General features: G+C 43.3%; 1 protein-coding gene across 1 annotated transcript in view; it reads left to right on the forward strand.

Moving 5' to 3' along the window:
* Positions 1-419: 419 nt before the first annotated feature.
* TMEFF2 (transmembrane protein with EGF like and two follistatin like domains 2) overlaps positions 420-13,581 on the forward strand; it is a 221,785-nt gene continuing 208,623 nt past the window's right edge. The window contains exons 1-3 of the mRNA XM_077885621.1: positions 420-643; positions 3,776-3,885; positions 11,340-11,469. Coding sequence (XP_077741747.1) covers positions 472-643; positions 3,776-3,885; positions 11,340-11,469 — 412 coding nt within the window. The 5' untranslated portion in view covers positions 420-471. The remainder of the gene's footprint in view (positions 644-3,775; positions 3,886-11,339; positions 11,470-13,581) is intronic.

The following is a 13,581-nucleotide window of genomic DNA, read 5'->3' on the forward strand; positions in this document are numbered from 1 at the left end:
CCGCGCCCCGCCCCCGGCCCCGCCCCCCGGGCCGCATCCCGCTCGGCCAATCGGCGGCCGCCCGCCCCCGCCCACGTGACCCCGGGCGGGCTGAGGACCTGCTGCTTCCCGAGCGCCGGGGATGCGGGCGGCAGAGCGCGAGCGGCGGCGGCGGGCCCGAGCGGCGCCCTGACGGTGCTCCCGGCCCGCGTCCCGGCTCGTCCGCGCCCCCGCCCGCCCGCGCGCCCGCCCGCGCCCCCCATGGCCGCAGCGCCCCGAGCCCCCGGCGCGGCCCGCCGGCCGACCACGCTCCCGCTGCCGGGCCAGGGCCGGGGCGCTGCATGTTTCTGAAACTCCGGCCGCCGCGTCCCCGCCCGCCGCGCCCCCCCCCGCCGCCGCCGCCCGCGGGATGCCCAGGAGCCCGCCGCCCGGCCCCCGCGATCGCGCGTTGCCCGGAAGCCGCTGGCCGCTGCGGAGCCGCGCCGAGTAGCCATGGTGCTGGCGGAGCCCCCGCGGCCGGGCGGCGGCTGGACCCTGTGCGAGGGCTTCTGCTGGCTGCTGCTGCTGCCCGGCGCGCTGCTGCTCGTCGCCCGCCCCGCCAGGCTCGCGGCTTTCCCTACCTCCCTGAGCGACTGCCAGACGCCCACCGGCTGGAACTGCTCCGGTGAGTCCGGGCGCCCCAGCGCCGCCCCGCCCCGGCCCGCGGAGGAGCCGCGTCTGCAGCCCGGGCGCCTGCCAACGTGCGTCCGCTCGGGCCCGGCATCCCTGGGCCGACCCCCGTCCCCCCGGGGGAGCCCCGTTTGCAGCCGGGGCACCTGCCTCCGCGCGTCTGCTCGGCCCCCCGCATCCCTGAGCCGACCCCCGTCCACCCGGAGGAGCCCCGTTTGCAGCCGGGGCACCTGCCTCCGCGCGTCTGCTCGGCCCCCCGCATCCCTGACCCGACCCCCGTCCACCCGGGGGAGCCCCGTTTGCAGCCGGGGCACCTGCCTCCGCGCGTCTGCTCGGCCCCCCCGCATCCCTGAGCCGACCCCCGTCCACCCGGAGGAGCCCCGTTTGCAGCCCGAGCACCTGCCTCCGTGCGTCTGCTCGGCCCCCCGCATCCCTGAGCCGACCCCCGTCCACCCGGAGGAGCCCCGTTTGCAGCCCGAGCACCTGCCTCCGTGCGTCTGCTCGGCCCCCCGCATTCCTGAGCCGACCCCCGTCCACCCAGAGGAGCCCCGTTTGCAGCCCCGAGCACCTGCCTCCGTGCATCTGCTCGGCCCCCCCTCTGTCCCCCCCATTCCTGAGCCGACCCCCGTCCACTCCTTGGAGCCGCGTCTGCAGCCCGGGCACCTGCCTGCGTCTGCTCGGCCCCCCCATTCCTGAGCCGACCCCCGTCCACCCGGAGGAGCCCAGTTTGCAGCCCCCCCACCTGCCTCAGTGCGTCTGCTCGGGGGCCCCCCCACTATCCCCCCCATTCCTGACCGGACCCCCGTCCACCCCTTGGAGCCGCGTCTGCAGCCCCGGGCACCTGCCTCCGTGCGTCTTCTCGGGGGCCCCCCCATTCCTGAGCCGACCCCCGTGCACCCCGAGGAGCCCCGGGAGCCGTTGCAGGCCGCTACGGTGGGTGGGGGGGTGGGCGGGGCTGGGGGGCCCGAAAGTGCAGGTGGAGGGACCTTTGCATCCTTGCACTTAGGACTGCGGATGCTTTTTTTTTTTTTTTCTTTAAGAAAGAGTAAACGGGATGGTTCTGTGGATCCACCCAAAAGAGCACCCGACCGACCTTTGTGGGAAAGCCTAAAAGCAGACCCTTTTCCCGTCATTAAAGAAAAAAGAAAGAAGGGGGAAAAAAAAAAAAAAGTCTAGCTAGAAGGAGCGAGAAATAACTTTATGAGAGAACCAGCGAGAAAGCGATCAATCAAATAGGGCCCCTGCAGGGGATGCGCGGATCCCGGGTGCCAGCGAGGCGCCCTGCTCTGGCCCTCGAGCCCAGGTCACACGGATCCTGGAGCTTAGGTTTCGGGAGATTCCCATCCCTCCTCCCCCCTTGCTCCCTCTCTCACATCCTCCTCCTCCTCCTCTTCCTCCTCCTCCTCCACTTGGCTGCAAACGACGTCGCGTCTGCAGCCCAGAGATGCTTCTCCCCGGCGTCCCCGAGCTGCTCCGGGGCGGAGGGAAGTTGAGGAAAGAGGCGGTTCGCGGGTCTCCCAGGCCGGGGGTGGGGGGTGGGGGTGCGCACAGCCGGGCCTGACCCGGGGGCGCGGGGTGACTCGGCTCCAGGGGCCAGGCGCCCTGCAGGCCCCCGGGCCCCTTGGGAGCTGGGAGCTGGGCGGGCTCCGCGCCCCGAAGCCTCGGAGAGAAGCCGGGCCGGGGGACTGCGGGCTGCTGCACCCCAAGTGGCCTTGGCCTTCCTTCCTGGAGCCGGCCCAGCGCGCATCCCCGGGCCGGGGTCGTGGTGCCATTTCTCTGGCTTTGCAAACGGGCGTCAACCTGCCCGGGGCATTGTCCCCCAGGTCCGCTGTCTGCTCGTGCTCGCGAGTGTGCATGGAATTTTCTCATCTTCTGTAGATGGGATCCTGCTGTAGTTAAATCTGTCTCTGAATAAAGTGGTTCCCAGGGATGCATGCAAGCTCAAGTGGCTGGAACTTCGGGGAGGTGGGAACGGCCAACTGTAACTCACAGGATGAAAAAACACGCAGTCCAAGGCTGCTAAGGGCTGTAAATTCCACCAGGAAAATGATTAGGCATCATCATAGTTAGTGCTTTCTAAAGACAGGTTGAGCTCTGCAGCCCTGTTAAATTTGGGTCAAAGAGATGGCCTTTGTTCTGTTTTTGGCAATTTCTAAATTTGGTTATTCTCTGTAAAATTGAACAGGTTTTCTTTAACTCCTTCCTGGTTCGTAGGTGCATATATATATATATTTGTGAGAAGCTAAGTTCCACTCTGCAGGTGTCGAATCCCTTCTCCGGTGCTTTATCATAGGCATGTTCAACAACCTGCAAAATCACTTGTTTGAAACGGTCACAGCTTTGTGGTCCAACGCGTACTTGGTCTGCTACCTGCCAAGCATAGTATTGTTTTAGGAAATAACTAACCTAAGTGTGAAATTGAGTTTGACAATTAAGAAATGTATTATTGTGAGCCAGCTATCTTAAAGAGATCTGCAGAAACTAAAGAGAACAAACTTGTTTTCCTGGCCGATTTTTTGAGAACCTGGCACACCTCTCCACCCCTGTTAACTTAGAGGTGATCAATCTTCATTTGAGCCAGGCAGACCATCACGGCAAACACTGTGCCTGTTTATCTTTATTATTGGGGCTTTGTTTCCTCTTTGTCTGGAGAAATTCCAAATAAGGGGCCGTTCCAGACCTTAAAGTAAAAGAATGATTAACAATGGAGAATTGGTAAAATGACATTCAGAGACCATCACCAGCTCATTTCTAAAATGTGGAGTGTGGGGGTCATAAACTACCGTCTACTTAATGAGAAAAAAAAAATAATGAAGCTAGGAAGCAAGTGTGAAACCTTCATTTACTGCTGCCAGCATTAACCCTGGCTAAAATAAAATAGCAATATCAAAAAAGAATATTAAAGGAAAATTGGCTAGAAAAGAACTGTGAAAAGAAAGAAATGAATATTGATCACTTAACTAGATTTTGGAGGTTATCAGTAGAGAATGACCTTGCAGTATAGCTGTGGTTATTGGAATTAAAATTTAGAGCAATGCTTTTAAAGCTTCAAGATAGTGCTTTTTCTTTTTTCCCCCTAAGGTCTATAACATATTTTAATGACTGGAGTATTCTCTTTAAATTTGAGGTTATGATGACAGAGAAAATGATCTCTTCCTCTGTGACACCAACACCTGTAAATTTGATGGGGAATGTTTAAGAATTGGAGACACTGTGACTTGCGTCTGTCAGTTCAAGGTAAGAAGTCTGATTTTTGCATCTTCGTATTCATTAACGAGACTACAAAGGAGGGATCTCCCTTTACAACCCATCACCTGGCAATTTATAGCTATGCAAGCTAAGAGGAAAGCTGGCACCAAGCAAGAGTACTGTACTGCAAAGAGAGCCAACGGATGTCAGAAAAGACAGAGCTTTTTGGAGAAATGTGTATGCCAGAGTTATGAATGCCACTGGCGGTAGAAAGCTTCAGGTTGTTCTTTTGATGTGTCAGAGGCAAATTATGCTTATGCGTCCCGTCTAGCATGCATTTTATAAATCAGCTGCTGGGGCTAATAGCCAAAATAATCAATGGAAAAGAAGTGTGGATTTGTACTTTTGTTCTTTTTTCATTGGGGCTATCATTTTTTGATCCTGTTGCTCTGCCTAAATGGCTTTAGGTTTTATTATCCTGGCAAGCCGGTTAAGTATTTAAATAAACTCCTTATTAATGTGACTTCAATACCACTGTGCTAGTTTTTGAAATCGTGGAACTTACTAATATATATCAACTTCTCATGGACCACATTCAATTTTAGCTGAATCTCCCAGGAATCCAAAAGAGTACAAATAGCTGCAAGTCATTTCATAAATGTTAGAAAAATATACTTTGCCTCATGTTAAAAAAATAAATAAAAAATATTAAAAAAAAAAGAGGGGAAGATTGCAGCACTGGTATCATCAAAACTGGGTTATGAGTATCTATAGAAGATAGAGCTCTTCAGTCATCATCTAACAAATGCTTTACCCCATGTAAATTGTAAACCTTCTTTTCTCCCAAAATGTGTATACAAGCATATATACCTTCAACTATCATAGGCGTTGTACTAATGTCTTCTATGCACCTTTGAGTGTTGCTGAATTACTTTTTTAAACGCACATGAATTCTAACACAAGGTTCAACCAGGAAATATGCGAATAAACAAAACTACATAAGTGGGATCAGGGAAAACTTTTCCAAGATTGTAGGCAAAAGTAAAATTTAAAAAAGAAGAAAAGAAAAGAAGAATCGATACAGAATAAATGAAATGAAAATATTAAGCCCAAATTCGGTCTAGACAATTGATACAGCATGTAGTATTTAGAATTGTTGATGAAATTAAATATTTTAAGTTGCATTCAACCTCCCGGTGAGAGAGATAAGGGAATTCATATTTAAATATAGTTTGAATGGTTTGTAAATAAGCTAAAAGCTGCTTGGACTTTATTTTCTTCTTTCTAAGAAAAGCAATAAAATGACTGATATTTGCAAAGTGCACCACCTCCTGGTGGGTCAGTATTGTTGTGACCATACTACAGTCTTTCAGACCATACTAGAGTGTTAGAAACATATTTATGCATATTTAATATGCATGTAACACCAACCTCTAAGGTCTCCAGCCACACTGAACAATGTAATTATGTTCTTTCAATGAACTACATGAGAGAGATGGAGCATGAAAACTCTCCAATTCATACTTTCCCCAAATGCTAACTAAGGAGAAAATACAGGTGGATAAATCATTAATTAAAGACTCAAAGTATTTTGTGGATTTCCCCCCCGTTTGGATTGTGATTCCCATAAATTTGTCTTACTTTCATAACCAAGGGTAGAAATAAGAAGTGAATTCCTAAACGGTATAAAATGAACCAAAAAGAACGTTCTTCAAATGGAAAGCCATAATTCTAATACGATTTCAACAAGAGAAAAATAACAGAGTTCACAACATTCTAAATGGATGCATGCTACTAAAAGGGACGCATGGTTTTCTTATTAAAGAAATTATGTTCGGTTTTCAGGTTCCGCAAAGGGTTTTGGTAAAACTTTTACCGACAAAAATGTTTATGTTTTTCGTGCTTTGGTCAGCCCGTTACGTTCGTCACTAATTTAAATACCTTTTGAGTGGAGTAGATTTGGGAGTGGGCAATGAATGCAAGTTTGAATAAGAACCTACAATGTATTTTTTTTCCCTAATGCCTGTAACATTTAAATTTACTACGAGATTACTACTGCTATTAGCTTGTGCTTTGTGATGGTTGTCAGTCTGTCCAGAGAAAATAAACATTTCCTTCTGGAAAATTTAGACTCTACACATAGTAAGAATATAGAATGGCTGGATTAAGTTGAAGATCAAAGAAAATGCACAAATTGTGCAAAGAATAATAGGATATTTTAGGTTAAGAGTATCTTGATTCAGTCCTTTTCCGGTACATTCCAATGAGTTTGAGGTTGTTGTTATTTGTTTGTTTGTTTGTTTTTTTCCCCTGTATGATGAAAAGGGAGATGTCCTGATAATTTATTTTCCTAAATACTAAACTAGCTTAGATTGTCTACTCTCTGTTTATTCTGTTTACAGAAATTCTTTCATTCAAATAGGATGGAAACCATGGTCATTCTGGTTGGAGAGAGAAATTTCAGAGAAGTGTGTGTGTGTGTATGTGTGTGTGCGCGCGCGTGTGATCTATAGTTTTCCAACTTGGAACATTAAAGTGAATATATATTTGCCTTAACTTCTCTTAGATGATTGAAAATAAACATATTCCCCCTTTATTTGTCAGAACTGAGTGAGTGGTAATTATTTCCTCCTCCTTTTACAGATGAGGAAATTAAGGCCCAGAATATAAATAACCATCATTAAGTGGTGATCTTAAAGTAAGAACCTATGTCCTTTGACCCCAAATCTAATTTTTTCCCCAAATATTATTATACGTGCAAGTGAGAATATCAGCAACAGCAATACCAAGTTATCGTAGACAATTCAGTATCCAAGGTAGTACAGCTGTTTTTTAGGTGATGATGTGAGTTCCAGATACGGCCTGGAGCCGTGTTCCTATCAGAATACCAGATGGCATGCTGGTCAATATGATACATCAATTGTGGAGAGGAAAATTTAGAGATAATTAGAGGGATGGATGGATAGATGAATGAAAGGAAGAAGTAAGGAAGAAAGGACGAAAGGAAGAAGCATAGTGGTTATCCATAGATAGCATTGGTCATACAATGACCAATTATCAGTTATTTAATTAATTATTTATTTATTTATTATTTATTTATTTATTTATTTTATCAGTTTGTAATTTAAAAATATGATGAAGCCTTCTGTCTTTCAGATATCCTTTATTTCAAGTATTCATTATTTGTATTTAATAAGCGTGCTTTAGATCTGTAATTGTTCCACCTACTAGAACCGCATAACAAATTGCCCAGAACTTAGTGGCCCCAAAAATAATGAACAGTTCTTCTGCTCATGAATCTACAATAGGACAGGGCTTAAGGGAAGCATCTCATCTCTGCTTCCCTTGGCATTAGCTGAGGGAGAGGGAGAATTCAAAGGCTTGGTTCTGCACTCTTCTCAGGGCTCCCACTCATATGTCTGACTGTCGGCTGGACACCCTGGTCCTTAATGTGGATCTCTCTCTGTATGTGCTAGTTTGAGTTTCCTCAGACCACAATGGCTGGGTGTCAGGGGCAAGTGTCCAGAAAGAGAGAAAGAGCCAGATAGAAGCTGTATCCTTTAATGACCTAGCTTGAGAAGTCACACAGAGTCACTTTCACCATAGCCACAGGCTTGCCCACTCTTAAAGTCATATTTTCTTTCATTTGAAGAAATGTGGTTACAGAGAAGAAAAAGTTACTTATGGAATGATCAAAGGATTGGGACATGTGCAGGTTTTTTATCTTTTTCTTTTTTGGAAGAGAAACCTACCATATCCTAAGCCATTATTCTTAAGCCTTTGACAACTGGGAATATAACAAGAATTCACTTAACATCTGTGGAGTACCTTCTACATGCCAGACTCTATGGAAGGTGCCGACAATCTATAAAATATAAGTTCTACATAGCTTCTAGATGCTGAAATCTCAGCTGAAAGAAATCCTTATTAACCAAACAAGCAATAAATCATAGGAAAAAACTTCTCACATACATTTTTGTTCATTTGTAGTAAAATGAATCCCATATATTCTAGAGTGTCAAGTCATTGAATACACTAGTGTGATATGTAGCTACTTTCTTAAGCAATGTGGACACTTTGGAGCAAAATCATTCCACTGGAAAACACATATTTGGAAAATAAACTTAAGATTTTTATAACATCTTAAGAAAAATAGAATCATTCCTCCCCTGAGAGGGAGTTTGTACAACACATACATTTATGGGTCTAGCCATCTGGGCCTGAGTGTTGTTTTTTCTCTTACCAGCCAACTCTGTGGCCTTTAGCAAGTCACTTAACATCTGAATCCGTCCTTTCATCTGAAACTGAGCAGTATCATGATTGCCACTAAAAACTACTTCCAATAATTTGGCATATTTTAACAGCATACTTAGGTTATTTTTATGTGTGGGGGTTATTCTGTTTTCCTTTATTTCTATAATTTTAGACGTGTGTTTAGTGTCAGTTTTAGATGGTGTGTCAACTATACTCAAACAACAAAAAAAATGTTTAGCGTGAGACACAAATAATTTACATATCTTTTTATAAATGAGTATTCCAAAGTATTTTAAAGACATGACTCTGTTAATCCTCCCAAATGCCTTAGGTAACCATTTCAAATGGGAAAACTGAGCTACAAGCTTGTTAAATATTTAATAGTTGTGAGATACACACAAGGCCCTCCACCAGCGCAGTGAGAGAAATTGAGGAAACTAGGACCAGACTTCCACTCCTGAGCCGTAATGATTGAGAGTGTGCTTCCTCCTTGTAGTATTCATATTAATGAGTGCAAGGCATGGTATTAAAGGCCAAAAACATCGCGCTGATAATCTACAGTTAAGCTCTTTTCAGCTCCATACAAATCTCCCTCTTGGCTTGTGCATGGAACTTGGCAGCTCTGTTTTTAGCACTGTTCACATTTGGCTTACTGCATCCCTCAGAAGTGGCATATGAGCACTTTATCAGTTTGTTCCGTCTTTTGAGATGCACATCAGCATTGTGTGTTAGCGCTTGACAGAGATGATAAATACCTCCCGCCCTTACCCCCTGTCCACTCACTACATCTAAATACTCGGCAGAAGTGGATGAGAAAGATAAATAGAGAGGTTCCAGGGATTGGAGAGAAGAAAATGTGGGCCCAGATAATCTACACATTGTTGTAGGCAGGTCTGAAGATGGAGATTAAAAGGTAGCCAAAGACTAGAATTCTAGGACCTGAACAGGAGAAGCTAATAGTCCAGCCATCGCACTAATTTTGACTATTTTCTGCCTACTGCGAGTGTCACCAGATCCATTGACTGTGACAGGTTACAGTTGTTCCCTGCTTTCCGAGCTCTCCTCCGTGTGCTCAGGTAACCACTGTGGTATTAGTGGGTCTTCATAAATCCTCCCTGGTCCTGAACACGGCACATTTATCAAGCACCTGTCCATCCACCTGCCTCCCAGGCTATGGTTCTGACCATGGAGCAGAAGCCCCATGTAGTTGGTGTTCCCTCCGTACTGCTCACTGGAGAATTCGACTCCTTACTGACGTTTGGCCATTGCCTTTCTTCTTCAATAGTGATAATGTTTTGGGTCCTGTGGTAGGGCAATTCTCAGATGTAAGCTAAAAAATACATATGTATTTAGAAAGTTTGTGGAAGGCAGCCCTTACACACATATTACCTGATCAGAAGTGAATGCCTATCGAGTTAAAGATCCTCATTAGTGAAAGGTTCTAATCAAAACAGTTTTTATTTTTATTTATTTATTCATTCATTTATTTATTTATTTTTCAAAACAGTTTTTAAATATAGTAACACAGGTAGACTGAGTTTGGGAGCCAAGAATGTAACTGTGGAAAGGAATTACTGCACAGAGGGCTTCCAGAATATCTAAATTAGGAATAATAGAGAAGATTTCTAAAACGTGTCATATTTAAAATATTTAAATCATTTTAATCACATGGAAGTGATTTCTAAGTAGTTATGATTTAATATCTAAATCATCATGTTAGCAGTTAACGGAGATCATAATATGAGTATCATACAATTTGGATTTACTATGGCAAGAAAAGTGTATCGCTATTACTAAGCTACGTTTCAGTTTTTTAATAACAGATACAAAGACTCATAAAATAAGACTTTCATTGCAGACAACATTGGCTTATCCTATTTCATATATAAATTACTTGGATGATTAAGCCATTGTTACATAAAGGCAAAGAGCAAGAGTTAAATGATTGATGAAGAAGGAGAAAGTCCAGATATTCTCAGGAAATAGAGTAAAAAAATAAATACCAGGTTTTTATGATAAGATTATAATTTTATTGGGAATTTGTACTTTTTTTGGTATAAATCTGAGTTGAATTTACCTTATGATAGAGTTTTAGGTTTATTATCATATATGTTAAAAGTTTCCTAGCCATCTCACTAGATCATGGGTTTATTTTCTATGTGTTATAAATTTACAGCCATGAAAAATCCAAGTATTTTAATAAGAACTAGAAGATAGGAAAGTGTTTTCACATGCATGTGTACGTATGATTTGCTTTACTTAGTTTCTGGCATATGTGTGTATTCATAAATAATCATCTTAGTTATTACATTTGTTACAATTAAGCAATGAAACACATCAGTAGTAGTAATCATGAGATAATCACATCTCTAGTGTAATTAGCAGGTATAGGACACAGCCAAGGATCGCTAATGCCTTAGAGTGTGATTATATTATGATGAGTATACCCTGTAGGTTGCCTAATTTCCATTGTGAAATGTGTACTTTTTTTGTAATGAGGCTGTTTTAAAAATGAACTCTTCTCTTTATGAAATATATATTAATAGTCATGCTTTTCAATAATCAATACCGCTTACATAGATTTCAACAGTTGTTGTTTTTTCCCCCTGTGTTCCACATTCTTTTGGTGTTTCTTGCAGTATATCTGTCAATATCTAAAGATATGTGACAGATTAATTAGTAACCCAAATGTCTTATCCAACTTACAGAAGTTTGTAAAGATTAAACTTCAACAGAGAAAAAAACCATACTAAAGAGTAACTGATTTCATTGGCATTTTGGCGATATACATCTGCTCTAAACACAGATAGGCATTACCTATTTTTAATACTTGAATATCGTAGCATGTTTTGATTCCCCCCCCCCCCGCCAAGCCAGATGGGTGTATATCTGAAAACCAGTATTAAAAAATGTTGATAACATTTGTTGTTATACCTTTTTAGTATTGCTAAAAGTATTAATATTTTAGTATTGCTTGCCAATCACTTTGTTGGAATCACCTGACCAATTTAAAAGCTTCCCCCCCCCGCCAGCCCCGCAGCCCCTCAACAAAATCAGATGACTGATTGGCTGACTTAACATTACTTCTGTGTATCTTTGAATGATGTTCTTACAAGGTTAAAGACTTTAGTGGATACAATGGGATTGCTGAAAATGAAAACAAATGCCTTCTTTGGTAAATTATTATTTCTGTTCAAGGTGTCAAGGCCTCCAGTACTAACCTACGCTTCTCTCTGTGTGTCCCTCAGTGCAACAGTGACTACGTGCCTGTGTGTGGCTCCAATGGGGAGAGCTATCAGAATGAGTGCTACTTGCGGCAGGCTGCATGCAAACAGCAGAGCGAGATTCTTGTGGTGTCTGAAGGGTCATGCGCCACAGGTACGTGTGTGATCCCAAGGACTCCCTGAAACCTTGGGAGACTGTGTCTTGCTTTTTCTATTATCTCCAAATAAATAATTCAGACTATATACTGGCTGGATAAGCCTCTCATTCTTTTGTACAAAGCATACATTATCCTTATTTTGTCTTTTTTTTTTACATTTCAAATCACTTCTGGAAGAAAAAGAAAATCTTCCATAAGGATGTTGATTTTAATGCATATGTTATTTAATGAAATGCAGACAGTTGAATAATATAATTAGAAGTCTAGATTTACTGCCCACGTCCCAAATATAGAGAAACCTATCTACTCACTAAAAAGGTTGGTCGGTTTGTTTTGAACAACAGCATCGTCTGCTGGAGGGCAGTTTTGCAGATCTGGGTTTGAAAATAAAAATGTGGGTGACCTCCGCAGCACTATAAAATATTATTCTTAACCATTTAGATGATTATATTGAAGAATGTATTTGTGAAGGACATCTGTCCTTTCTAACACAGTCAGCCTGGGATTCCACGAAGCTCTTTTAAGTTGTCTTTACCAAGAGTGCTCTGAAGGGAGTGAGGAAGAAGAGTCAGTTTCTCAGGTTTTCCTTTTGTGTGCAGTGATTGTTAGAGCTGAACAGTATTACAGGAAGAACAATAAACAAGGGCAACAAAGCCCAGCTTGAGAGAGTAATGCTTTAAAATACAGCTGAGTTTACAGATTAGGCTTGACACATTAAAATCACATATATTACAGACTTCAGTGTCCGTGATAGCTGTCTTTAATGGCACACAAGCATCTTTCTAGAAAGTCATAATTTCTGAGGAATTGGATGGCATAAGCATGTCAGGGAAAATTATAATGACCCAAAATAGGAACTTCCTTCAAAAGTGAAAAGACAAAATAGTGCCAGGAAAAAAAATCTTATTTATTGGAAAGATAACAAGTGTTAGATAACACATATTTTTTGGATAACAGGTATTTCTGTTCCAGGGAACCATGTTAATAGTCACATGTAGATTGAGGTGGGTTGGAAAACAAGCAAAGAGGAAGGCTTGTATTCTTTAAAAGATTATCCTAAGCCTATTGATTGTTAGTAATCGATAGTGTTCCAGATGTTACCAGTGATTACTTAAGTTCCTAAGAACTCGCAGAAAAGAATGGTATTATTATTCACAGATGATGTTGTAGGCCTTTGTTTTGGTTTTGATTTTTAAATAGTCTTTTATATGATTCTTTGCCTCGTGAACTAAATGTCCTTGCTGGTGCCCCACTTGCTTCTGATTTGCTAACGCAAAGGGATCACTGCCACTCCATTTGTCTGAAAAATAATGAATGAAAATGACAGTAACAGGGGAGAGTCAGTGGACTTGCTTCCCCAGTGGGGAGGGAGGAGGACCAGGATTCTGCTCTCACAGTAAAAATGGGGGAAACAGAAAGAGAAGGAGCAAACTAGTTACAAAAAATCAATCTGCCATACCCTTGGAGAAGAACATTTAAAGTGAGATGTTAAGACAGATTGCATAGGGAAAAATAATGGAAACACTCTAAGAAACCAAGAATGATGGAGGCCAACGCCAGGGAGTACTGAGGAAAGGTTCGCCTATTCCAAGATCACATGGGATATCAGCCTGTCTCTGACGTAGCCAAATTCTCAGTTGGCAGTTGTCATAATAAAGAGTTATGAAGTTATGGGAAGGCTAATAATATTTGGTACCAAAATCTCTCTTTCTTACTTGCCAACTTCCAGGTTCTTGTAGGCTCAGGCACTCACGTTCTCCTGATTTATTCAAGTCTTTACATTCTAGTCCCTAACATGTTATTTGTACTATGAAAATACATACATAGCCGACTAGAACATTGAACCACAATTGAGTGATCCATACCTAGCTGATTCACATACTTAGATTTCTGTAGGATTGATTTAGTAAAAGCCAGTTTTACTGAATGTGTGTCCTAATGACTTGTAAATCTAAAAGGATTTTGAGCTGAATAATGATAGAGGAACCAAAGTAATTTTGATTAGCTGGGTCCGACTGTAAATAAATTAGAGTTCTGACGTTTGAACCAAAAGAAATTCTTATTCTTTTCTTTGCAGATTTTTCCACTTATTTTTTAATGCTATTTGA

The sequence above is a fragment of the Canis aureus genome, chromosome 36, assembly GCF_053574225.1.
Source record: "Canis aureus isolate CA01 chromosome 36, VMU_Caureus_v.1.0, whole genome shotgun sequence".
Taxonomy (NCBI): Eukaryota; Metazoa; Chordata; class Mammalia; order Carnivora; family Canidae; genus Canis; species Canis aureus.